Source organism: Malaclemys terrapin, chromosome 2 (genome assembly GCF_027887155.1).
Source record: "Malaclemys terrapin pileata isolate rMalTer1 chromosome 2, rMalTer1.hap1, whole genome shotgun sequence".
NCBI classification, from domain to species: Eukaryota; Metazoa; Chordata; order Testudines; family Emydidae; genus Malaclemys; species Malaclemys terrapin.
Window position 1 is genome coordinate 285,404,632 of NC_071506.1, and position 25,759 is coordinate 285,430,390.

Below are 25,759 nucleotides of genomic sequence, written 5' to 3' on the forward strand. Positions count from 1 at the left end.
CTCGTTACACTGTCAAAACAGACACGGGAGTCACACCGTAAGAGGAATCATCATCATTTATTAAGTGCCAGGACACAGAAGATGCGGCTCCTGCCCCCGAAGAAGTTACAGTCTAAACAGCCAACACAAACACAGCTAGCCACCTCCACAGCTCACACTGGTCATGGGGGAGGAGTAAGTGTGGGGGGAAACTACAGAAAGGAAGGGGGTATCCGATCAGCAGTGGGGGAGGGGTATGAGGTGGGCGCTCTCAAGGAAACCAGGGGGTCAGCGTGGAGAAAACTGCAGAAAGGTAAAAGATACAGACTAGCACCTGACAGGACCCAGAGGGGAACCTACCCAGTCACAGCCGGTTCACAGCTTCCCTCCATCTCCTTGCACGCTTGGTTAGCGGGGTCACTTCAAAGCCATCTTCGCTTTCGTTTCAGGCAGACGCTAACTAGCAGTGCATGAATGGGCTGCCCCCAGCACAGAAATCCTTCGGTGACCAACCAGGCCTTGGTGGCCGTCCGTGGAGACTGCGAGCCGGACTACTGCAGCAGGCCGGGGGCAAGTTGCACTGGATTCAGTCATGAGGCTGGGTGGATTGTTTTTACCATCCCGTGTGGCCAAAAACAAATCGAGCCCAGACCAGACTCTTACTGCTACCAACCTGCCCTCCTCTCCCTGTCTCCAAATGGCAACGAGAGGCAGGATGGCCCAGTGGCTACGGCACCAGCCTTGGATTTCAGTGACCTCAGTTCAGTTCCCTGCTATGCCACTGACTTCCTGAGTGACCTTGGGTGAGTCACTTAGCCCGTGCCTCAGTTTCCCCAGCTGTAGAGTGGGGGTAATAGCCCTGCCCTACCTCCCAGGCTGTTGTGAGAACTTCATCCCATGGACCTTCCAACCCACCAAGGTCCTCCCTCCTGGCTTTCTGCCCTTGTTTCCAGTCACTGACGGCAGGGGAACGCCCTGCACCATGAAGTTCCCTCCAGTTGAGGTAACTTCCACAGCCAGGACAATTCCATTCTATTTTCCTAAGTTCTAGATAGTGTTAATTATACTCTCTCTGCTTCATCCCACCCACCTTGGTCCTTCTCAGGCTCTGCTCTCGTGTGCTTCAGGCAGCGTGGAAGCCATGCCCAGCTCAGTGACACGGAAGCACATGGGGTCGGATCTGTGCCCGAGTTGCAACAGGCGACGCACTCTGCCCCATTTCACTGAAATGGCCTTACAGATGGGGTGGAGGAAGGTTACAACGTACAGGGGCTTGTGACCCGCAGACTCCTTGGTGCCACAGGGCAGAGGGCCCAGGGTTTACAAGGATCCCCTAGGTTGGATGTACGTCTCAGAGTGCACCGAAGGTCTCTACTCAGAGCCAGTAACCTACCGGTCATCAGAATCAGTGCACGACGTATGTACGGAGAATAGTTAAGGAGAGCTGGCTCTGGACTTCCCAGGGTCTTGGAGGGAACAAGGCAGGTCACCAGGAGGCGACACACCTTGGAAATGCTCTTTTCAGGCAGGAGGTAGCAGACCCCGCTCTCCCTCCAGAGCCGTGTGTGATGGGACAGCTCACACCACGGGCCCGGCTGCACACTGAGCCACTGTCCTCTCGCGCAGACTGCCGTCCTGTTTATGACTAAAGACAAAGGATGGGACTGGCCGAAGTTGGGGGGCAAAGAACCTCCCGGAACCCCTCACCTCGGAGGCAAGCAGCTAGTGGGTGGTGAGTAATATTCTCCCAGCCGTGGGGGCGCTCGGGAAAGAAAAGGCCAGGTCCTACAACACTGCTTATGATTTTATTTTAGCTGGAACCCTCTGCTGTCGCTTGACGCTCTGGGCTTCGTTAAATAACCTTATCCTCGATTTCACCATGTGCCGGGTGGGAAGCGGAGCGGCGAACTGAGGGGCGGCTGGGGGCGGGCTGGTTCCTGGGAAGCAGCAAATCTGTGACTCCTGCGAGTGTCCAGCAGGCCAGGGGCTGGACACTCCAGGGAGACGCTGCAGGCTCGAGGGGGCCTATTGGTAACCAGCAGAGAGGAAGCGGGTCCTGTCAGGCCTAGCAGGGAGGGCATGTGTTGCCCGCTGGCGCTGGGAAGCTGAGCCCTGGAGGGCACAGACCAAGCTTCCCCACGCTAAGGGCAGCTGGTAACAAGGTGCCCCAGGGACCGTCACAGGGCCCCCCAGCCAAACAGCAGGCAGGTGGGGAAATTACCTGCAAGGAGGAACAAACTGTGGAGAGCCCAGGGAAGGAAGGAATCCCAAGCACGATTCCTAGAGGATCACGGCTGGGTCGTCCACGGCCCCGGCTATGAGAACACACGGATCCCGCACAGATTCCCAGGCTCCAACGGGGCAGGAAACTGAGGGAGCCGAATCTCTGAATATTCATGAGTCGGGGGATCCCCAGGCAACACCCGCTAAAACCCAGCTGGGTGCGGCCCTGCCTGGTGCGGGCGTTCCCCGACCCAGGGCCTGAGGCGTGGACGCCCCCTTCCCGTGCTGCCGGGGCCCTTTGACACTCAGGCACAGCGGGACACGGGCTGGGACACTGCAGAGAAATCAGTGCCCAGCCCCGCATGAACAACTCAAAAAGAACAGGAGTACTTGTGGCACCTTAGAGACTAACACATTTATTTGAGCATAAGCTTTCGTGGGCAACAGCCCACTTCTTTGGATGCATAGACAGGAACACACAGCAAGAAGATATTTATACACACAGAGAACATGAAGAGGTGGGAGTAACCCGACCAACTGTAAGAGGCCAATCAACTGAGATGAGCTATCATCAGCAGGAGAAGAAAAACCTTTGAAATGATAATCGAGATGACCCATAGAAGGTGCGAGGAGAACTTAACATGGGGAAATAGCACTAATTGAATCTATTTCCCCATGTTAAAATATCCTCACACCTTCTATGGGTCATCTCGATTAGCACTTCAAACGTTTTCCTGTCCTCTGTATGTATAAATATCTTCTTGCTGTGTGTTCCAGTCTATGCATCCGAAGAAGTGGGCTGTTGCCCACGAAAGCTTATGCTCCAATAAATGTGTTAGTCTCTAAGGTGCCACAAGGACTCCTGTTCTTTTTACGGATACAGACTATCACGGCTGCTACTCTGAAACATGAACAACTCAATGGAGGTGGGGCTAGGAGGGCCCCATGTCCCCTTCGAACTACCCCCCATCTCCTCACCCTTCCCTCCCAGCTAGGCTCTGCCGGTCCTGAGTCCAGAACAGGGCCCCTCCGCCGCCTCCTCCGTTTTAAAACCAGTCTGACGCCTACTTCTCTTAACAAAAGGCTGCACTCAAAATATAGCTTCGTTCCTGTAAAAATCTCCCGGCGATAAAGTCGCTGCAGTGCATGCTGCGGTGCCAGCCGGCTGGAGCTCCCGGGCGTTGCTTTCGGAGAGAGTCAGCCCCCTGTAAGACCCCCTGGAGCGTGGCTTCTGGCCCTGCTGTTACCCCACGTGGCCCGGCCCTGGCCCCAGCCCAGGGAAGCCCTTCCCGGGGTGGATGTTCTGGTGGTAGTAGAGCGAGCGCTTGTAGCGGAAGCTCTTGCCGCACTCGGCGCAGTGATAGGGGCGCTCGCCCGCGTGCATGCGCTGGTGCTCCACCAGGTACTGGTTGCGCGTGAAGCTCTTCTCGCACTCGGTGCACTTGTAGGGCCGCTCCCCCGTGTGGATGCGCAGGTGCCGTGTCAGGTTGGAGTGGTGGCTGAAGTACTTGCCGCACTGCGTGCAGATGAAGGAGCCTTCGCTCCTCCCCGAGTGGATCCGCTGGTGCAGCACCAGGCTCACCCTCTGCTTGAAGCTCTTCCGGCACTCGGCGCAGGTGTAGGGCCGCTCCCCGGTGTGCGCCAGGTGGTGCTTCCGCAGGCTGGACTTGTGGCAGAAGCTGCGCTCGCACTCGGAGCACTTGTAGGGTTTGCCTCCCGCCTGGGCCCCGGGGTGGGGTCTGGGGCTGGGTTTCAGGGCCAAGCTCTCCCTGGGCTGCGGCAGGCAGGCCCCTGCTCCCGCGTGGTCCCTCTGATGCAGGGTGAGATGCTGCCGGCTGCGGAAGGTCTTCCCACACTCGGCGCAGACGAACAACCTGGCTGCCGCGGGGCTCTGCAGGTGAACAAGCAACGGCTGGAGCTCCTGGGGGTCTGTCCCGCACCGAGTCGGCTCCTCCAGGCCGTTTCCGGGCAGGTCCGTGGGCTCCCTCTCAGAGCTGCACAGACTCTCCTCATGGGTCGTTCCCTGTTCCAGACACTGGAAAACCTCCATTTCTGGCAACGTCCTTTGTAGCTCCAGGTGCTCCGGCTCCTCCTCAGGGCTCTCCTCCTCCACTTTGACCACCACCCTGCTATCTGCTGCAACACAAAGAGAATCCAGGCTGTATTCACTGCATAGGCGGGGGATGCAGGCAACCTCCTGAAACTATGGCATCCTGGATTCCCAATGCAAGCCCATGGACGGGCTGGGGCTGACCAGGGCCAGGGAGCTGAACAATCCCCTCACAATACCCCTGGGAAAGAGGGGTCAGTTATAGTGTTTTACTGATCTAAGGCCTCGTCTGCACAGAGCTCCAGGCAAGTCTCCCACTGCCCCGGTTCAGTGCCATCGGTGCCGGCCGCCTTTTGGCGCCAGCAGCATCTCAACCACCACGGCACTCTTCCGGAGGGCAGGTGGCGAGAGCGTGAGTGGGCAGTTTGTACCAGCGCTCTCGGGAGGGGAGATCTCCCTCCATTGTCAGCGTACGCCGGCCTCAGTGCCTAGCAGACAGTGTGTGTGTGTGTGTGTGTGTGAGTGTGGGGGGAACACCTGACTGCATATCTCAGGGGAGGGGTCTGCGATCAGCTGCGCTCTGCAGAACTTTGCTGGGAACGAGTGGCTTTCTCCCCCTGCCGTTAGGATGTAGCCAGCGCGCTGGAGAGCCCAGCCTTGCAGACCACCCAGCCGCAAAGATCCCAAGGCCAGACGGGACCATTGAATCACCCTGTCGGACCGTGCGTATCGCACAGGCCAGAGAACGGCCCCTCCAGCAGATCTTTTAGAAAATCCCCCAGCCTTGGTTTAAAAATGGTCAGTGATGGAGACCCCGCCCTGTCTGCTGGTAACGCCTTCCAGGATCATTACGCTCATTGGCAAAAATGGCACCTTCTTTTTAGTCTAGCTTCAACTTCCAGCCATGGGATCCAGCCAGCTTCTTAACTCCCCTCCAGTGGCCTGTCCACTGGTTCCCAGGAGGTGAACTGCCCTCCCTCCCAGCCAGAGGTCAACATCGGGGGTTGAGCAAAGCCATTAAAACCCTCCCGTGTGGGCCAGGGGCTTGAAATATTGCCTGCCTGGCCCACTGTGATGGGCTCTTTACCCACATGCTAACTCTGCTCCGCTTTCAATCGCCTCCTTCAGCTCTGCACCGTGGCTCCCGTGCCGGTCTGCCCGGCTGTCACTCCTGCGGCCTGTGCGAGCGTGTTCCCTATTCCCTGCGAGTCCCTCTCCTCCTCCCTCCAGTCTCCCCTCTCTGCAACATTCACTCACGGCTTTCCCAGCCCATCTGCTCTGCACACAGTCCCCCCTCCCTGCCCCCAGCTCAGCCCAGCGCCTTCGCTCTCTCCTGCCTCTGGCCAGAAAGCACTTTGTGAGGCTGTCTAGAACTCACCCGAGCAGGGCTCTGGAGGGATCTCTCTGCTCTCGGAGTCCTCCCGATCTCTGACACACGGCTCCTCCCCCTGCTCGATCTGGGACACGACGTCGGGTTTGGAGACGGCGTAGTCTGTTCGTGGGAAGAGATAGCGACACTCACCGGCTACCCGGCACACGGAGCGGGACCGGGTTTCAAACCAGCCCCTTCTAGTCGCGGAAGGCGATGGGATGGAGGCAAACACGACACCAGCAAAGCTGCTCTCCCCACCCCGGTGGGTCAGTGAGGAACCACAGGGAGTGGAGCCCTGCTTGGTCCATGTGGGCTCCGATCACATGACTGCTCCCCAGCCGGGCATGAAGCAGAACAGGTGCCGCTAGCTGATGGGACAGCCGCCAGGACTCACCTCCATGCAGCGAGGGAATGGCACGCGGGTCCCCTAGCCCAGCCGCAGGGAAGGCACAGAGAGAGGAGAGCACCACGGGCATGCACAGGGCCTTCTGGATCAGCAGCTGGGCCAGGCCCCTGCCCCACATGCGTGTGTGTGCTCTGGATGGGGCCCATTCTCCCCCAAGCGCCTCTGATGAAGTGGCCAAGCAGCATGTCAGTTGTGATGGCTGCGGTCTAAGGGGCGGGAACCTCCTGGACTGACACCAGCATTTAATTCAATAGCTGGCAACAGCTGCCTGACTCTCCAGCCCTGTAGCACATGAAACCTGCCGGTGAAGGGCACCGGTAAATTCACGTGAGTCTTACAGTCCCTCAACAGCCACCGGAAGGCAGAGACCTGAAAGTATCCCTCCCCCAGAGCAAGGCGGGTACAGGTTTTATGAGAGGATCCTTACCCAGCGAGATCAGGGTCTCGTAATTCCCCTTCATCACGTTCTTGTACAGCTCCTTCTGCCCTCCGTCTAAGTTCTCCCACTCCTGCTCGGAGAAATAGACGGAGACGTCATCGAACGGCACTGGGACCTGCAACCACAAGCATTGCACGCTCAGAAGCAGCTGTCAAATCGTAATGACAGCAGCAGGCGCTGTCACGCGACGCTACAGATGAGACCAGGGGAGAATATTTCACACACATGCCATGGAAACACTTCACAACTTCTTTTCTTCTTCTTCTAAGCACGTTACTGGGCAAACTGCTCAGATCCACTCGCACAGGGAGGAGGAAATAAACATCATCACGTTTCATCCCCCTCTGTCACCCAGGGCTAGATGCTGATACCCTTATTCCTGGTGAATAGGGCGTGCACTCAGGTGCTTCAATGTGAGTGAGGGCGTGACAATCTGAGCCTGTTTCCGCTCCAGAATTCCCTGTCCCCTGCCAGATCTGTCAAAGCTCCTCCTCCCACATGGCCCTACCCGAAGAGGTGAAGTCACCCTAGGAAGCAGCCCCGGGCAGGAGGATCCTTGTCACATGGGAAGTGACAGGCGCGCTCCAGTGAAGAACACACAGCAGTACAGCCCTTTCTCGCTTCATCCCTCTCCTTTCATTGGCCGGGGGGGTAGGAAGGAGCAGAAGGGGGTTAATCCACTCTGTCCAGGGCTTTGCAGTGCCCTCACAGGCTGGTTTAGATCAGATTTATAGATCACCTGGGTCCGACTCCCCTTCCATTGCTTCTGTTACTGGAAGGGCCAGCTGCGCTCAGGGCCCCATTGTGCTGTGTGCTGTACACACACAGGAAGACAGCCCCCTCCCCGCAGAGCTCACAAGGCAGACATAGGGCGGGAGGGGAAAAGGCTCCAAGAAGGGAAGGGATTTGCTCAAGGTCACAGACCAGGTTGGTGGCAGACCTAAGAACAGACCCCCACTCTCCGGATTTCCAGTCCAGTGCACGCTCTGATCCGGTTCAAGATCACTCTCTATTTTTAAAGGGGTGCCCTCAATTTAACCCCCCCACCACACACTTCCCTGTTAATATGTAACTCTTACAGAGCCCAGAACTGAAAGAGATTGGGGAGGGGAGGGATATGCCTCTCTCTTTTTTCAGCCTGTTTGCTATGTGCACGATGGCACCTTTGCGTGAGTCATTTCCGTCGTCTCCCTTACAAAGCCAGACAGTTTCCCTGTTGTTTGCGTGGGTCTCCCACACCGCCACGGCTTAACATGAAAGAGCGATTTTCAGACTCTCACGAATTGGCTGAGGGACCCAGGGGTGAAGGATGACCTGAAGCCACTTTCAAGTCATTTCTAGCCATTGATTCTATCCTAGTTCTTTGTATCGTGATCGCCCCTCGTAGTCCCAGTCAGGAGTGGAGTCACTACAACATCGCACAGAAGCGATTCCCTCCTCCAGACACCTCACTGCCCCTCCAGAGCAGAGCTGTGACTGGTGTGTGCACAACACAATGGGAGGAGGAGAGGCAGGTGATGGATGGAATCACAAAGTAACAAGAAGCAGATGCTGCTTCTTAGCCAAAAAACAATTGATCAGCTTAATACCTGTACATCCTGCGTGGGGCTGGGTGGGGTGTTACATCGGCCCTTACGTGGGTGGAGGAGAAATTGACTCAATGACTTCATAATTTCCCTCCATCGTTAATCAGTATGATCTAACTAGCGGGGATAGTTACCTTGGGGACGTCCCCCTTAGTGCCTGGGGGGAGCCTCAGGACCCAGAAGTTCCTGTTCTTCAGCAGGTTCTCCATGTTCTCCAGCCTCCTCTGCAGCACCCCGTACTCCTGGATCAAAGTCTCCAGCACGGCCCACTTACTCTCCAGCTGGTTCCCGAACTCCACCACGGTTTTCTCACAACCTATCAATTTCTTCTCTGCCGTCCCTGTTCTCCCTTCCAGATTCAGCAACCGGATGGCGTGAGCATCAACTTTTCTCTCCACAGCTTGAATGGCAGCCACTAGACTCAGGGAGATCTCCGCAGCGTGCAGCGGGGTTTCTCTCTCAGACGTCCGGCGGGGGAAAGTGTGGGGCTGTGAAAGAGGCCAGTGCTGGGGCTCCATGTCCCATTCTGGAGCCTGCGTGTACGGAAAGACATGGAAAATGGAGCTGGGAGCACATTCCCTTTGTCAACATCGGCTCCTAAGAGCAACAGCCGCTCCCAGGCTGCTCCATGCTCTGTCGGACCCAATTTTTATTCTTACTGAATGCACACACAAAACCTCCTAGAGTACAAGCATGATGTTCTGCAAAGGGCAGGTGGAGAAATTAAGCACTCAAAAGTAACGAGATTCCAGAAGCTAAGGTTGAAAGATCAACTACCAGGCACATTTCTGCTTTGAAATCTGATTCTGCAGCAAACAGGGCCCTCTGACTCCATGTTTGTGTCTGTGATTTTCAGCACAATTTTGCCCAGTGTGGAAAGAAAAAAAAATGGTACAAAGACACCACACTAGCCCTGCAAACACAACCCAGATGCTACGTCAGCAGGTTCTCAAACTACGGCTGATCTGTGGAGAGCTGACCGGTCACAGTGTGAGCTCCACCTTCTCCCTTCTACAGGTACGTAGGCTCTTCACTGGAAGGAAGAACTTGATGACTTGTAGAAAGAGCAGGGAACAAGGTGGAACCAAGCCCAGCTGCCTTTAATAGTAGTTGCTGGAAAGGAACCAGGAGCCACCCGCAGGGACCGCTGCCACCAGCAGAACAATTACAAACAGCAAGACACTTTCCTGAGATCATTTCTGCATACAAGGAATTGCTGTTGTTGCCACAGGGAAGTCGTGCAAACCAGCAGGAGATGGGCTGGGTGACAGCCAGTGGGAGGAAGGGGGGGTGATGTCTGCAAGACACACACCTTATTAAAGATGTGGGCTACACCATGAAAAAGTTTCAGTCCCCCTGTCTAAAGCGCCCCCACCCACCTGAAAGACCAGCTGAGTATTTGTAACCACCCGACAGACCCAGCAAAGTAAGAACTGGAACATTTCCACCTTCTCAGGCCCAGCAGATCCAGCATTGTGGAGGGCTCTAGTCAGAGCTAACCTAGTGTAGCCAGGGCGGAACTGGGACGTTTTTAGCTAGCGGGTCAATACAATCGACTAAGGTGCTCAGAGGAGCAAAGCAGACGCTCTGCTCCGGCTGCCTTTATAAAAGCATTGGGGGGAAGGGGGAGCAAAGCCGCCCGGCGGCGCCGTCTGGACGCAGCCTTACCCGACGCCTCCTCGGGCAGCATCCGGTCCGGTCCCCAAACACGTGTTAGAGCCGAAGGGAAGGGTGAGAAAATCCCCGCTCTGTCCCCAGGGTGCAGGGGAAGAAAGCGGTGCCCTTGGTCCTGTGCCGTTAGCGACCCCCGGGCCCCGCGGACCGGGACTCCCCCCTTGCCCCGGGGGGGCTCCCAGCGATGACAAAGGGCGAAGCTCCGGGGCTGGCAGGCGCAGCAGATGCCCCAGTTTAACCTGCCCCCGGACCCGGTCTCGGTGTCATTGGCCGCCACTTGCTCCCCGCCCCCGGCAGGGCCAAGCCCCGTCCCCGGCAGGGCCACTCCCCAGCGCCGGCGGCCCGGCGGCAGGAACCGGGGCGGGCCACGCTGCCCACCGCGCTGCCGAGCAGCAAAGCCCCGGCCCCAGCCCTTACCTGGGCAGCGGCGCGCTCGGCCATGGCCCTTTGTCCCGGCCCGGAGCTCGCCCCTCACCGCGGCCCGGGGAGCGCTGCTGAATCCGAACCCGTGCTCCGCTCCCGCTGCCGGGCGGAGCAGAGCGGAGCAGAGCGAGCGCCGCCGGGGGGAGCCGCGGCCTGGCTGCCGGGGCCCGGGAGCGGCGGGGAGGAGCGGGGCGGCAGCGGCCCCTGCCGGCGGGGGGATCGCGGCGCCGGGCATCCCGATCTCGGGGCCTTGGCGGAGGCTCTGCGGGTCCGGATCTGTCCCGGCCCCGCGTGTTGGTCGCTCGGGCCGGACTGAGCGAACCCGGTTCAGCCGCCTGGAGCTCGGGCCGGGGCAGGTCCCCGCAGCTCCCCGGGCCGGCTGCAAGGCCGCTCCCTACCGGGCCGGGCGCGGGGGGCGGACAGCAGGTGCGGGGCCCCCAGCAGACGGAGTTCGCTCGGATGCCAATCCCCTGCTGCAGTCTGACACCCAGCCACGCTCAAGCTCCCACTCAAACGTCTCCGAGGTACCAACATCCCCTGAGCCAGGAGCGGCTGGAGCCCCCCATACAGCACTGGCCCCACAGCCGCCCCTTAGCGCCATACAGAACGAGATGGCTGCAGTGCTGCATTCAGGGGGGGAGCCCAGAACCCCCACAGCACCCTTGCCATGGGGACCACAGGGGTGGGGGGGTCTCTTTCTGACTGGCATGGGATTGTCTCTGCTTCACCTTCGGGGACACCGACTAGCAGCAGTGGAGGATTCTTGTTGCTGTCATCTCGCAGGCCCTGGTGTTTTTCTTAACACCCACTTTCTGAGCCCTGGGCTGACCTGCCACTCACCGCTGTCACTTAGGAATACAAGGAAGGTTCTAATTGTCATGAAGAGCTTTGAAAACACACACACATCTCCATCATTTATTACGTTTAACACCTCAGGATGTTGAAACCAATCTCATGATTTGGGGGGTGGGGTGGGGGTGTGACATGATTTTTCAATGCTTGGCCTTGACAATATTGTTCTCATTGACTACAAGCGGGAGCTAGTTCAGACCATGCAATTGACAAACTAATTCGGTTGCTAGGAAAGTGCTACGAAAACTTGCAACTTTTAACAGGTACAGCCAAGCAGCCTCAGGCATGGGAGTGGGGGAAAGGGAGAACAAACTATACAGCAGGGAGAGGATGAGACTGGCAAGGAAGGAGGACAGAGCTCCAGCCACTGATTTGCCGGACAAGGGCTTCAGAATGGAAACACTGTATTGACCGATTTTGCAAAAAAGGTATTACAAAAACACAACCACAAACCAGCAGCTGACATTACACAGAGAAAGAGACATCTAGTTACAGTCACTCCTTAACAACACTTATCTTATATAATTCAATCAATATTTACAAAAGTCTGAAAAACTTGGGTCAGTTATTTCATACATTTAAATAGCTTAGATCAACTGTGAAGTATAGTGCCACATGTTTTATTGTATCTTAGAATAATATTCTAGTTCTGATATATCATTAACTAAAACAACCACTTCCAGGGTTTAGCAGAAGTTGCTCTCTCTTGTGTCACTTCCCTTGTGACCAGTAAAATTACCTTCAGTGGAAGTTCATATGAATGAATCACAGGCAGCTTCCATTGGGCCAAGTCCAAAAGAGAGTCTAGAGCCTGCTTGGTACGGAATTTCACCCCCTGGGGGGTGGAATGAGAATAGAGTATCTCCGCAGTCACATCCTCCTCTGGAGTTACTCTCCCACCCAACAGCCTTGAGCCATGTCCATCTGCCTCCCACCAATCCCCTCTAGCTTCCCATTCCAGGACCGGTTCTGCAGCCACTTCTTCCCGCTTGGGGGTTTTTTGTGTGTCCCTTTCCCCACCCCTGCATCACCTCCCCAGCCAACTTCTTCTCTTCTACTAGATCCACTGGCCTGCTGGCTGGGAATGGTGGGGGGAAACAATGACCTTGAAAATTCATATCACTCCTATAAATATGCACCAGAAACTGGGTAGGTGAGGAAACACCTGCTAAATGCTGACCCCTGCTGGCAACCCAGGGAATAGCTCATTTATTCTCTAAGGGTGAAGTCCACAAGGCCTATTAAGTCCCATGCAACCCCCACAGGGTTAAAGTGGTGCATAGGCCTCCTGCTGGCCCCCTGCATGGGGTGGATTTCACCCCAATAGTTATTAAGAGGAACTCCATTTAAACGTCAGTGAAGCAAAGCTTTGTAGCACGGCCACAAGAACAGGCCGTGGCTTCCATTCATTCGCCGTTGTGCTGCACCTCACATGCTTTCTTCCATTTTAAATGCAACAGCCCCTCAGTCCCCACCCAGGGGGGAGCTACTGTTTATTTTCTTTTTTCACCCCCAGGAGGGTGGTCTGGGTTCCTGTCTCCAGCTGCTGTGAGCCCTCCAGGGGCTGGGGGTTCCGCGTGTGAATTTTCTGGTGGCAGTTCAGCGACTCCTTGTAGCGGAAGTTCTTCCCACAGACGGGGCACTGGTACGGCGTCTCCCCCGTGTGGACCCGCCAGTGCTTCAGGAGATGATCCCTGCGGATGAAGCTTTTCCCGCATTCCGTACACTGATATGGGCGCTCTCCCGTGTGGATCCGCTGATGTCGGATCGCCTTGGAGAGGTCCCGGAAGTCCTTGCCGCAATACGTACACGTCAGGGGCCCATCGCCCTTCCCCGTGTGAAGTTTCTGGTGTAAGATAAGACTCACCTCCAGACTGAAGCTCTCCCTGCACTGAGTGCAAGTATAGGGCCTCTCCACCATATGGTTTGCCTGGTGTTTTACGAAGCCGTATTTGAGATTGGAGCTCTTCTCTGGCTCAGGACGCTTAGGGGGTTTTGAACGGACGGGCACCTGGGTTCTTGGAGGAGTTGTGATTTTGGGTTTCTGTTTAACGTTTTCTCCGTGCTCCAGAGAAGTGCAGGCTCCCCCTGATGCATGGATTCTCTGATGTGTGGCAAAAAGCTGTTTGTCTAGGAAGCTTTCCCCACACTCGCAGCATATGTACGGCCCCTCTGCTGCGTGTGCTTCCTCAGAGACATTTTTCATTAAATCTCTTCCACGGCGAGCAGATCGCCTCAGCCCACTCCCGGGAGGGTTTCTCTGCAGCATCGCTGAGCTGGTCTGGCTCTCCTTCGTCAATTCCTCCTCAGGACTGGAGAAAAGCTCTTCCCAGTCTCCTGGTAACAGGCTAGGAAGATCGAGGTTTGCAGGACCTTCCTCACCACACTGCTGCTCGTCTGCCAGAACAGAGAGAACAGAGACATTCACTTCATCCAGTGGCATAACAAAAGCCTCATTATGTACACTGTAAACTCTCTGGGGCAGACTGTCCTGTTCGGTGTGTGTACGTGCCTAACACAATGGGGCCATGACCCCCAGCCGGGGCCTACAGACCTTACTGGCATGCAAACAGACCAAAACATTTCTCATTCACAACTGAAGCCTGAAGCTATGGCGACGAGGCCCAGCTCGATGGAGATGGCCGGTTTCTCAAGAGATGAAGCACAATAGATCTTGGAGAATATGGCATTTACACTGGAAAAGATAGAAAATATTTTTGGGGCAGGGCCCCATCTTTGTACTATGTTAGTACAGCGCCTAGCACATCGGGGTCCGGCTCCGCTTCCGTGTTTGGCAGTTATCAAAGACACTGGAAGGAAATACAGAGACAGGACTATTGCAGAGTCAGCAATTTTAGGTGAGAGCTGAAAACATCCCTGATTGCTGCAGAATTTAAGCATTGATGGGCTAATTTAACTACAACGAATCAGGAAAGAGATCTTGGAGGCATCGTGGATAGTTCTCTGAAGTCGTCCATGCAGTGTGAAGCAGCAGTCAAAAAAGCAAACAAGATCATTAAACAGGGGATAGAGAATAAGACGGAGAATATCTTATTGCCCTTATACAAATCCATGGTATGCCCACATCTTGAATACTGCATACAGATGTGGTCTCCTCTCAAAAAAGATATATTGGCACTAGAAAAAGTTCAGAGAAGGGCAATTAAAATGATTAGGGGTTTGGAACAGGTCCCATATGAGGAGAGATTAAAGAGGCTAGGACTTTTCATCTTGGAAAAGAGGAGACTAAGGGGGGATATGACAGAGGTCTATAAAATCATGAGTGATGTGGAGAAAGTGAATAAGGAAAAGTTATTTACTTGTTCCCATAATAGAAGAACTAGGGGCCACCAAATGAAATTAATGGGCAGCAGGTTTAAAACAAATAAAAGGAAGTTCTTCTTCAAACAGCACACAGTCAACCTGTGGAACTCCTTGCCTGAGGAGGTTGTGAAGGCTAGGACTATAACAGGGTTTAAAAGAGAACTAGATAAATTCATGGAGGTTAAATCGTTAATGGCTATTAGCCAGGATGGGTAAAGGAAGGGTGTCCCTAGCCTCGGTTTGTCAGAGGGTGGAGATGGATGGCAGGAGAGAGATCACTTGATCATTACCTGTTAGGTTCACTCCCTCTGGGGCACCTGGCATTGGCCACTGTCGGCAGACAGGATACTGGGCTAGATGGTCTGACCCAGTACGGCTGTTCTTATGATTTTAAAACTAGTCACAGGTGAGGCTGGGCTGGTGGCATCACTTATTATTAAAGTTGCCCAACACTTTCCAGTAGAACACCCTGTTTTCAGCTGTTTAGAACTTTGCCAAATGCTAATGGTTCAAGCTGGAATGTTCCATGCTGCGTATCTGCCTCAGGCTGAATTTTGTGTGTGGGTAAATTTTCAGCCAAAACAGTTCAGCCATTTCTGAGAACAAGGCTGGGGGAAATATTTTGTTTTTCAGTGTTACAATCCGAGCAACCTTTCTTTTTGAGAAGCTCTGGCACTCCCATGCTTTGGGGCAGGGACTGGAAATTTGGCAGTAAGAGGTGGGCCCTTTGAGCCAGGGATGTGCTTTTTATTGTTCCTGTGAAAATCCACCCAAATCTGGCCAAGTGAGAACCCTCTGACAATTCTAAATGTGCACATGCTCACTAGACTCTCGCAGCTTCACTGATCAGGTATTCAAGGAATCTGTCCATGCCACGCATGCTCCAGACCCTCCTAGGTTGTGTGTGCTGGACTGCGCATGCGCCATCCCCACAGAGCGACTGAGCATTGCACAAGCAACCTTACCCCAGCACTTCCTAACCCATGAGTGCTTCACTTGGGACCTTCATGTACTTCTAACATGGTTTCTGTGGGTCCCATTACGTGTCCAACGTCCCTTTAAACAGGCTTTGCAGGAAGCCTCAGCAAAGGTGTGACTTCCACCCTCCTTCACTTCCATGGGATCCCATCAGCAGAACCCAAGTGTGACACAGGGCCGTGCTCAGCTGGCCTCTAGATACGTTTAAATACTATTTTATGTGTCCTCGTCTCTCTAGGCTGGATTCTCCACCCCCCACCCATCAGAGAAGACGTGCATTGTTCCCGCTTGTAGTCCTGGCTACACCGACTACCCACTACCATAGGCCAAAGTCCTCTTTCCCCAGTTCCATTACTGCTCTCCATAGCTTTCCTCTCAAGGCTAGGAGCCTCACCACTTATCCTTTCCCCTGCAATGCAACTCGACTCTTCTAAATCTCCACTCCCCAAACTTCAGGGATCAGACAGCCTTTAAACCAAGCAATTCTTGCATTTCTGGTATAACCCCTGCCCCCTCGTTCGCTCCTTCACTGTTTTCCCCGGATCCCTCAGCAGACTCTTTCTTCCCTAATACTCTGACCTTGTGTCTGCCTACCACTCCGCCTGCTGACTCCATCTACGTGAAACTCCTCTTCTTTCCCTCCCTCTCGCCCATCTCTTTTCCATGGAGGCTATGATCCATCCAAAGCCCAGAGCCCACGGCCTCTCTGTTACTGCCCCTTCCCTCATTGCAATCAACCACTCTCAGCCTCCACAGATCTACACAGCGCCATCTCTGTTCCACCTCTGACTAAGTAGAGCTCTGGGACGCTCTGTGTCTAAAACTCACATGTGCCAAGGTCCGTAGGGATCCCTCCCTCTTCAGAGACTCCCTGATTCACGACAGGCGGCTCCTCATATTTTGTCCACAAGTTCTCACTGGGAGTAGAAACGGGAGATCCTATTCACGGGGGAGAGAATTACGTGTTGTTTTACTAACATCCACTGGGTGCTTTAGAGAAGATTTCAGGAGAGAGGTCAACATCAGATTAGAACCAGGGCTAGCTAGAAAAGGCAAAAAGGCCGGAGGATAAGAAAAACATTGACAAAACTCAGCAGCAGAGCTACGCAGGAAAGACTCAGGCAGACTGCCCCAGGTTTCAACATCTCTCACGCTGTTTATGAGGAGTTTTAATTGATTACTCACCCAGGCCGGGATCTGCAGGGATCTGTCTTTCCTCAGAGTCACTCTGATCTCCCACACTGGGCTCCTCCCCTCGTTCAATGCGGGACAGGAGGTCGGGTTTGGAAATGGCAGCGTCTGTATATGGAAATGGAAATCGGGGGCAGAAAGTTTTATTCATACTCTGAGTGCAGGTCAGAATACACACAGACCCTTAAAATCACTGCCGGCTACACCCTTTCGCTGCGAGGGGTGACGGGAACAGGGGCTAAAGATGCTCACACCCACCGTCTGAGCAATCACACTCAACCGCCCGTGGCTCGCTCTGCCTGGCTCAGGCACCAGGAGCGTTCCCAGGAGCGCTCCCGAGGCACGCACCCTGCAGCATGGGGAGTAGAGTAGGAAGATTTATCTGTGCTTACCTGAACATTTCCTTTCTTCGAGTAACAAGGTTACCAGATTCATTGCAACGGGTACTAGAGCCTACTTGCAGCTAGGGGGCAGAAGCAGCCTGGTCAGTCACTGGTGGCAGGGGAATGCCCTGCGCCATGCAGTTCCCTCCAGTTGAGGTAACTTCCACAGCCAGGATAATTCCATTCTATTTTCCTAAGTTCTAGACTGTGGTAACTGTACCTCGAGGAAAAGACAAAACAATCTCTCCTACTGCAGAGCACAGTAAATTCCACCTAACAACAAACGCAAATCCCTGGAGGTCAATTTCCATCTCCATTCTGGAGGACGCATTTGTCTCCTAGGAGGCCGGATCTGTGGATCGTATTACTCAAAGAACTGCTCAATCTAGGAGTTTCCTTTCAAGGCCAGAAAGGACCATTCTGATCATCCAGGCTGACGCCCCAGGCCAGAGAACCTCCCCTAAATAATCCCGAGAGCAGAGCTTTTAGAAAACAGCCAATCCCAAGTTAAAAATTGCCCGTGATGGAGAATCCACCATGACCCTTGGTAAATTGTTCCAGTGGTTCATTATTAACAATATTTAATAATTTGTCCATTATTAAATATTTCCCCCCATGTAGATACTTGTAGACTGTAATCAAGTCACCCTTTATCCTTCTCTTTCTTAAGCTAAATAGACTGAGCTCCTTGAGTCTACCACTCTCAAGCAGGTTTTCGAATCCTTTAATCGTTCCCGTGACTCTTCTCTGACCCCGCTCCAAGTGATCACCATCCCTCTTGAACAGTGGGCACCAGAACTGGACACAGGATTCCAGCAGCATTGCATCAGTGCCAAATAGAGGTAAATAACTCACGATTCCCCTGTTTATGCATCCCAGGAATCCTATGTGAACGATGGGAATGTCACAATTTCCACCCACCCCTCCTCCCGGGGGCAGTCCTTAGGCCATGCAATGTATAGACTGAAAGGGACCATACTTGCAATACTGTTCACCCACGTTAGCATTGCTTGTGGCAGCATGGGGGGCACTTTGAGCATCAGATGACAGTTCATATTTGTTTATTTTGGTTGGTTGATGTCACCTGACTGTTTTCATGCCCAAATCAGGGGCTGAAATGACCCCAGCCGGGCCTTGGCTGCCCGGGAAGGGCCTGGAGAGTGAGAAGTCCATTCTTCCAGGTAAAAACCTCTCCTGGTGAGAAACGCTGAATCGCTGACCACCAGGGGAAATAACCACACTTGTCCTTGTAGTGATACCAGGTGAAACTGACTAGTGCACAATAAGGAAACTTCTGGCCTTAGAAAATGGAGTCTGGGGTCAGATAGAAACTAACAAATGATGGGCCAAGAGGCACGTTCCTCCCTCCTGATTCTTCCACAGCTGGGCTGCTGTCCCTCTCCTCACTCCACAACCATCTGCTGGGGAGCAGTGGGGAGGGGCAAAGCATGGGACCAGCAACACAAGCTGGGAGCAATACCCAGGCCGTCAGGGCATGGTGCCCCACAGCAGCCATGGGGGATGACAGCCCAATGCTTTCTCAGGTTTTCAGGAGAGGCAGGAAATCCCCTTCCCAAGGTGCACTGGGCTATACACAGCTATCGCTTGTCTGGGGCAGCTGCAGACCCCGTCAGCGAAACTCCACAGTACTCCAGACACTCCTGCCAGGAAGAGTCGATCCTGGTTTGTTTTTTTGCTATTTGATTCTTTCCTCTGCTTTAGACTGCTGGCCTCCCTCTCCCTTTGCAGGGGAGCGTGTGTGCACACGCGCCTAGAGGAATCAGTCTATTTCCACGGCCTGGTCTTTTCTGCATCGCTCTGCCCTGCTGCATGCCGGGAAGGTGAGTGTGGAAAACAGCGCTCATTGTATTTATTCATTTCCCCATTTGGGAATAGGGCCCCATAGGGCTGCTTCAGCAGGAGGCGTGCAACCGGGCTCCGCCTGCTCTGAAAATATTGCCAGTGAGCTCCCTGTCTGCAGAGGGTGGGCTTCTTTATTTCCCCTTCCCACATGTCTCTTCTGAGTCTCTCAAGGAAGGCACTGGCCTGGGGCTCACGGATGGGCTTCCCAGAAGTTCTACTCCTCTCTGGGGCCTGGGAGCCACATGGGCAAGTCAGGCCTGGGTTTACTTTGGAAGTGTCAGCCTGGGATATAAGAAAGCATCCAGGTGGAGGAGGAGGGGGGGCTTTATAGAGAGGACAACAGGGGCAAAGCTGGGCCCAGAGGCCCTTTCCTGCACACTCTGGTGTTGGCAGCATCTGTGCTGCGTCAGTTCCCTCCAGCCACAACCTGCGAGGAAGTGGAGCGGGAGGTGGCAGCAGAGCTGCGATCAGAGGCGTGGCTGCTGGTGCGGGCTGTGGGGACAATGGCAGGATCTCCATGCTGGTTCGCTGCCCTTCTAGCTCCAACCCCCTCATGTAGATGGTGTGCCTGCTTGCCCAAGGGTCAGCGCTTTCCAATCCTACCTGCCACCTCTCCTGCCCACACCAGCTGGACCCAAGGTGACCCCACCCAGACTGGGCTGTGAGCAAGCTGCACTCCACACACGCTGCCGGCCGAGCACCCAACAAGACACTCGCTAAGGGAGTGAAGCAGGAGCCAGACCTTTCCTTTTGCCTCCGGCTGTTCCCAGCCTAGCTCCGTCCCCGAAGCCTGGAGCGACAGCAGCCACTGCAATGCCTGCAAATGGGAAGCAGAGCTGAGGGGACCAGCTCCTTCAAAATCCAATGCTGCCCTGGGAAGCAGACAAAATACAGAGCGCCGCTCGGAGGCTGAACATTTGAAATGAAGTCTGGAGTTCCCCGCAGCAATGCTGTGCAGCAGGGACGGCTGGGGGATGCCCAGCTGCTGGGGACGCAGAAAACGGGAGGGAACTACAGAGGACGGGGTGTTCTCTTATTGCCAGTGACTGACAGACTGGCTCTGCCTCCCAGACTCAAGCAGACTGAAGTACCCTTCTTAATGGATTCGGACCTTAGCAGGAAGAAGAAAAGTAAATTCGCCTCTCTCCATTGAGAGCATCCCTCTCCTACCTGTGCCCCAGCTCTGTGAGAACTGTCCGTCTCCATTCAGTATCCAGGGTTCTCACCAAGTTCCGGACTGCCTGTCAAGGCTGAGGCCTGGTCTACACTACAGAGTTAGGTCGACGTAAAGCAGCTTACGTCAACCTAACTATGGAAGTGTCTACACTAGAATGGTGCTCCCACTGACGTAAGTCGCCCACGACAGCGACCTAAAAACTCCACCTCTGCGACAGGCGTAGTGCTTAGGTCAATGCAGTTAGAGTGACGCAGTGTCTGTGTTACTTACATCGCCTGTTGGCTGACATCCCGGAGCCTGGCCACGGGGGCTGACAGTCCAGAGCCCTGCTGCTACCTCCCGGTGAGGGACTGGGGGGGCGAGGGGAGGAAAGCTTGAACCCGGCTGCAGCCCAGGCTCGGGCTCTCCTCCTCCCCCCCCCCCCCCCCCCCCCCCCGAAATCCCTGACTGGGAGGTGGCTGGGCTTGGACTCTCCTCGCCCCCAACTCAATCCCTCACTGGGAGTAGTTTGTGGGGTTCCTGGCTGTTAGCCCTGGCACTGGGGCTCAAAGCGGGAGCCCCACCCCACCCCCGGGGCTGACAGCCTGAGCTGTGAGCCCAGCACTGGGCTCATTTCACAGCAGGGAGCCTACCAGCAGTGAATCTGACATTCTTGTCAGTTTCATGGCTGCTATTAGTTCACATTTTGTCTGGGCTCCAGCTGTCAGCCCCAGAACTGGGGGGTCTCTAGCTGTGAGCCCTGCCTGGGCTGACAGCCTGAGCCAGAGAGGAAATGGGACATAGCAACAGCCGTGAAACTGACATGATTATCAATTTCACGGCTGGTAGGCTCCCTGCTGTGACACGGAGCCCAGGGCCTGGCTAACAGCTAGGGCTGTCAGGCCTGGGGTGGGGGAACTCTCGCTATAAGCCCTGCACGGCTGTCAGTGCCCCACAATGCACCACTTCAGTCAGTGCAAGAGTTCCTGGTGAGGACACGCACCACCGGCAGAAGGAGGGGAGCGTGGACACCAACAGCTGATTTCATTACTGCCGTGGCTGTGGACCTAATTTTGTAGTGTAGACAAGCCCTGAGCAAGGTGTGCTAATTGTGATGGACACACCCATCCACTGACTATCAAAGGGGACTGACAGTGCAGCCTGGATAATTAACTGAACACCCCGCTATTGCGTCAAAGTCTCCATATCCCATTATCAGACCCCCCACCCCACCCCAAGCCATCCAGACCCCTGATCCACCAGGGTGCAATGGAGCTCGTATAGCTCAGAGCCTGGGGAAATCTGGCACTTCAGAGACCACACAGCTTCGAAGACAGGAACAAAAACCCAGCCAGTCTTTACCCAGCGAGATCACAGCCTCGTAATTGCCCTTCATGATGTGCCTGTAAAGCTCCTTCTGCCATTCGTCCAAGCTCTTCCACTCCTGCTCCGAGAAATTAAAGGAGTTGTTGTTGAAAGTCACCGGGACCTGCAATGACAAGGGTGATACACTCAACACCTTCTGCTCCCTGTCTACATGCCACCCCTTGTTATCTCCAACACCCCATTCTGCCCTGTCTTCTCCCTCGGTCGCCATATCCTCTTCTGGATTTTACTGTTCCTCCTCATTCCCACCTGCTGCTTCCCAAGATTGGGCCTGTACACAGCTGAAATCCATTCCCCACTGAAGTCTGTGACAAAACTCCCATTGACTTCACTGGGGCCAGGATTTCACCTCATGAGTCCTCGCCTCTTCCTACAGCCGAAGCCTTCTGTAGGATTTCCATCGCAGACCCTTTGGACAGCCGGCTGCCTGCTTCATCCTTTAGTTGCGTCTATTGCAATTGACCCCTGATCCTGCAAAGGGAGGGGCATGAGCAGCCCCTGGGACGCGTGCAGAGCCCCCCAAACTGCAGACTCTGCAGGAGCAAAGGGTCAGCCCACACAGATCTGACTGCAGGAGCAGCACCTCAGATTGTAAGTCGCTCAGAGCAGCAGCGTGTCTTGCCTAACCTATGTGTTGTCAAACGCCGTGCATACACCAGACACTATGTCGGCTGAGCTGCCTTGGGCACTTTGCACAAGCAGTATCCAAAAAAAGATACTTTAGTTGCAAAGTCCTGTTCCAATTGGCTGAGTTGGCGTCTCTGGGGAGGTCACACCCTGCATTTAAATCCCCCATTAAATACAGCTACGCCATTGCCGGCCACACTGTTACATTTACATTAGAATTCTCCATACAACCAACTACATGAGTCAGATGGGCACAGAAGAGGAAAAGAAACACTGCTGGTTTTCTCTCCGTGGCTGGTTAATGGTTCATTAGCCTCTTCCCTTTCTCAAATTGTTTGTCACATGATTACTGAAAGCCGCCCCCGAGCTAAGAGGTCAAATTTCCAAAGGAAGCAACGTTAGAAGCAGAATCCATATATCTTGGAAACGATGGGACAAAGGGAAGCTGCAGAGCAGGTGAGCAGCAAGAATGGGGATGGGAAAACCCACAGTATGACTCCCTTAAAACAAATCTACTTGCGCAGAACATTCTGAGTGTACAAAACGCCCCTTCAGTGTCTGGTACAGGGTCTGGCTTTACATCCCCTCAGCACCAGCTGGGACCTTGTTACCTTGGGGACTTCTCCATTAGCGCCTGGGGGGAGTCTCAGGATCCAGAAGTTCCTGTTCTTCAGCAGGTTCTCCATGTTCTCCAGCCTCCTCTGCAGTTGCCCGTACTCCTGGATCAGAGTTCCCAGCGCCGTCCACTTACTCTCCAGCTGATTCCCAAACTCCACCGCTGTCTTCTCACAACCGACTAGTTTCGTTTCTGCCATCCTCATTCTTCCCTCCAGATTCATCAGTTGTGCTGCCTGAACCTCAACCTTCCTGTCCACAGCTTGGATTTCTGCCACGACCGTAAGGGAAATCTCTGCTGTCTGAAGATCTGCATCGTCCATAGAAGTTGGTTCGGGGACAGCAAGAGGCTGTTCAAGTGACAGGTCCTGGGACTCCATGTCCCATTCAAGAGCCTGTTTGCAATGACAGATATTGGAAAGGGGGGTCACGTTCCCAAGTAGCAGAGTCAGTCACAAAGAGAAACAACAAACGAGCCACATGCCACAGCCTGCTGGGAGCTTCCTGAGTCGGGATCTTTATTACTAGCGGGTCACATGAAAAATGCAGCAATGAGAATGTTAAACTTCAAATCCAATCAAACGTGCATTAGAAGTAATTTCAGTTCCTCTCTCTGTCCCTGAGACCCCACCAATGTTTGTGTTTTGACAGATGTATTTTTGGTATTTTCCTCTCTCCCCGGTGCTATGTGAAAGCCTCCTCACCCCCAACAATAGGGGAGCAGACCACCCGCACCGAGACAACAGAAACTGAGTAGACACAAAGGGCTGTCAAAGGCACAAAGCAAATAACTGGGGGCAGGGAGGGGGGGACCCAACCACCCAATTTCCCCTTCTCTAATCAGTGACTTGTAAGAACATTTGGCATCCCATGGAAGGACAGCGGGTAAGAGCTTTCCAGCCAGACGGAGCCCTTCGGGGCCTTGTGCCCTAGAGGTTTCTGTGCCCCAGCAAGTCTCTGGGCTAAGAGGCGGTGGGGGCAGCCCTGGGCCGAGCATTGGCTGCCATAGAAACACACAAGGGGTGTGTGTGTGTGGGGGGGGGGGGGCGCCGCTCCCCGAACCAGGGAGCCGCCCCCAGCCCCTTGGGCCTGGCCAGGGACCCCAGCGCGCCCCGCAGGGCCGGCTCCGGCTCCCGGCTCCCCGGGCCCAGCGGGGGGAGGCTGCCCCCGCCCCCGCCGGCCCCTCACCTGCTCGGGCGCCCACTCAGCCATGGCCCTGGGTTGGGATCGTGTAGCCGGAGCCTGCCTGGGAGCGGGGCCGAGCGGAGCGACGGCGCTGGGCTGGGCAGAGTCCCAGCACCTCCTCAATAGGGGCTGGGCACCGCGGCCATGCTGGGGGCGCAATGCATGCTGGGAGCCAGGGACCGGGGGGGGGGGTTCCCGGGATCCCCGCGCCAGCAGCGCCCCCTGCAGGGGGGAGGGGCGCACGGCACGTCGGGGTTTGCAAAGCCCCCCCCCGGCGGTGTCAAGCACAACTAGAACCAGGAGTCGCGTCCCCTCTGTGGGTGCTGGCCCGCGGGGTGCCCTGGGGCATCGGCAGGGTGCCCCCCCACCCCCCCGTCCATTGCATTTGCCTTGCCCGGCTCCTAAACATTTGCACCCCTAGCATGGTGCGACTGCAGCGTTAGTATCGAACCCGCTGGCTGGTGTCTGCCCAGGGATGGCATCTGTCCCTTCCGCTGTGTGTCATTGACTCCGTACTGCTAACGGGGATTCCCCTTTCGCGCCGGTGGCAGGGGACTGGCTTTGGGACACTCATCGCGGCCAAATTTGCCTAGCTTGGCGTGTGACACTTCTCAGAGGAGGGTCAGGGCTGTGGTGAGGGGGCCCGGGCGCCTTCCACACTATTGCTGAGGGTGGAAGAGTATGAAGCAGCGGTGGGTGGGAGTTTGGCAGCGGGGGTAGGGTTGGGGCTTCAGAGGGTCTTAATAAGTGAGAGGTGATCAACTGGGGCAGCGGATGGCTGGGGGCTGGCAGGGCGCCAGGGGGACCTTTGGGAGTTCAAGGTTGGGGGTGTCTGGGGCAGGTGGGTAGATGGGGGGGTGCTGCATGACTGAAGTCGGGGGTACCTGGAGCGGCTGGGGGGAAAGGGCAGCTACCTGGGAGAAGGGAGGGGTACCGCAGGGGGTGTTTCTCGGACAGCTGCCGGGGCGCTAGCTCGGAGGGATGCCAGGGGAACTGCCTGGCAGGGATAGAGGGAAAGTATCCCGGGGGGGGGCAGAGGGCGGTGGGGGGAGCTGGTTGGGAGGAAGGGGTACAGGGGTCAATGTGGGAGCAGCCTGGGGGGGGTCCCTGGAGCGGCGGGGGATCAGGGCACCGGGCGGGGGGCGGCGGGGGGTCCCTGGGGCGGCGGGGGGATCGGGGCACCGGACGGGGGGTATTGGGGGGTCCCTGGGGCGGCCCTGGGGCGGCGGGGGATCGGGGCACCGGGCGGGGGGGTTGGGGGGTCGCTGGAGCGGCGGGGGATCGGGGCACCGGGCGGGGGGCGTTGGGGGGTCCCTGGAGCGGCGGGGGATCGGGGCACCGGGCGGGGGGCGTTGGGGGGTCCCTGGAGCGGCGGGGGATCGGGGCACCGGGCGGGGGTCGTGGGGGGTCCCTGGAACGGCGGGGGATCGGGGCAACGGGCGGGGGGTGTTGGGGGGTCCCTGGAGCGCCGGGGGATCGGGGCACCGGGCGGGGTGGGGTCCCTGGAGCGGCGGGGGATCGGGGCACCGGGCGGGGGGTATTGGGGGGGTCGCTGGAGCAGCGGGGATCGGGGCACCGGGCGGGGGGTGTTGGGGGGGGTCCCGGGAGCGCGGGGGATCGGGGCACCGGGCGGGGGGCGTTGGGGGGTCCCTGGAGCGGCGGGGGATCGGGGCACGGGCGGGGGGCGTTGGGGGGTCCTGGAGCGGCGGGGGGATCGGGGCACCGGGCGGGGGTCGTGGGGGGTCCCTGGAACGGCGGGGGATCGGGGCACCGGGCGGGGGGTGTTGGGGGGTCCCTGGAGCGGCGGGGGATCGGGGCACCGGGCGGGGGGTGTTGGGGGTCCCTGGAGCGCCGGGGGATCGGGGCACAGGGCGGGGTGGGGGTCCCTGGAGCGGCGGGGGATCGGGGCACCGGGGCGGGGGGTATTGGGGGGGTCGCTGGAGCAGCGGGGATCAGGACACCGGGCGGGGGGTGTTGGGGGGTCCCTGGAGCGGCGGGGGATCGGGGCACCGGGCGGGGGGTGTTGGGGGAGGGTCCCTGGAGCGGC

At 56.2% G+C, this 25,759-nt stretch overlaps 2 protein-coding genes across 2 annotated transcripts in view; both read right to left on the reverse strand.

The window, feature by feature from the left end:
- Positions 1 to 10,259, reverse strand: part of LOC128831355 (zinc finger protein 777-like) — a 32,492-nt gene extending 22,233 nt beyond the window's left edge. The window contains exons 1-6 of the mRNA XM_054017666.1: positions 10,147 to 10,259; positions 8,190 to 8,588; positions 6,458 to 6,584; positions 5,631 to 5,744; positions 3,450 to 4,338; positions 2,454 to 2,536 (exon numbers count right to left, since the gene is read on the reverse strand). Of these exons, the coding sequence (XP_053873641.1) occupies positions 2,454 to 2,536; positions 3,450 to 4,338; positions 5,631 to 5,744; positions 6,458 to 6,584; positions 8,190 to 8,588; positions 10,147 to 10,170 (1,636 nt within the window). The 5' untranslated portion in view covers positions 10,171 to 10,259. The remainder of the gene's footprint in view (positions 1 to 2,453; positions 2,537 to 3,449; positions 4,339 to 5,630; positions 5,745 to 6,457; positions 6,585 to 8,189; positions 8,589 to 10,146) is intronic.
- A 794-nt stretch (positions 10,260 to 11,053) lies between these two features.
- LOC128830949 (zinc finger protein 398-like) lies at positions 11,054 to 24,616 on the reverse strand. Its single transcript, XM_054016916.1, has 6 exons — positions 23,716 to 24,616; positions 22,524 to 22,922; positions 21,262 to 21,388; positions 16,492 to 16,605; positions 16,135 to 16,245; positions 11,054 to 13,401 (listed from the first exon to the last, which is right to left on the reverse strand). Exons 1-6 carry the CDS (start codon positions 23,737 to 23,739, stop codon positions 12,491 to 12,493), a joined length of 1,686 nt encoding a protein of 561 aa, XP_053872891.1. The 5' UTR covers positions 23,740 to 24,616; the 3' UTR covers positions 11,054 to 12,490.
- Positions 24,617 to 25,759: the final 1,143 nt, after the last annotated feature.

Bases quoted from the DNA above. Each gene is read 5' to 3' on its own strand.
- LOC128830949 (XM_054016916.1), bottom strand. From the start codon at position 23,739: ATGGCTGAGTGGGCGCCCGAGCAG. The intron at 21,389-22,523 runs GTAACAAGGTCC...TTGTCATTGCAG, and splicing joins CTAATGGAGAAGTCCCCAAG to GTCCCGGTGACTTTCAACAA. The intron at 16,606-21,261 runs GTAAAGACTGGC...TTCCATATACAG, and splicing joins CGAGGCTGTGATCTCGCTGG to ACGCTGCCATTTCCAAACCC.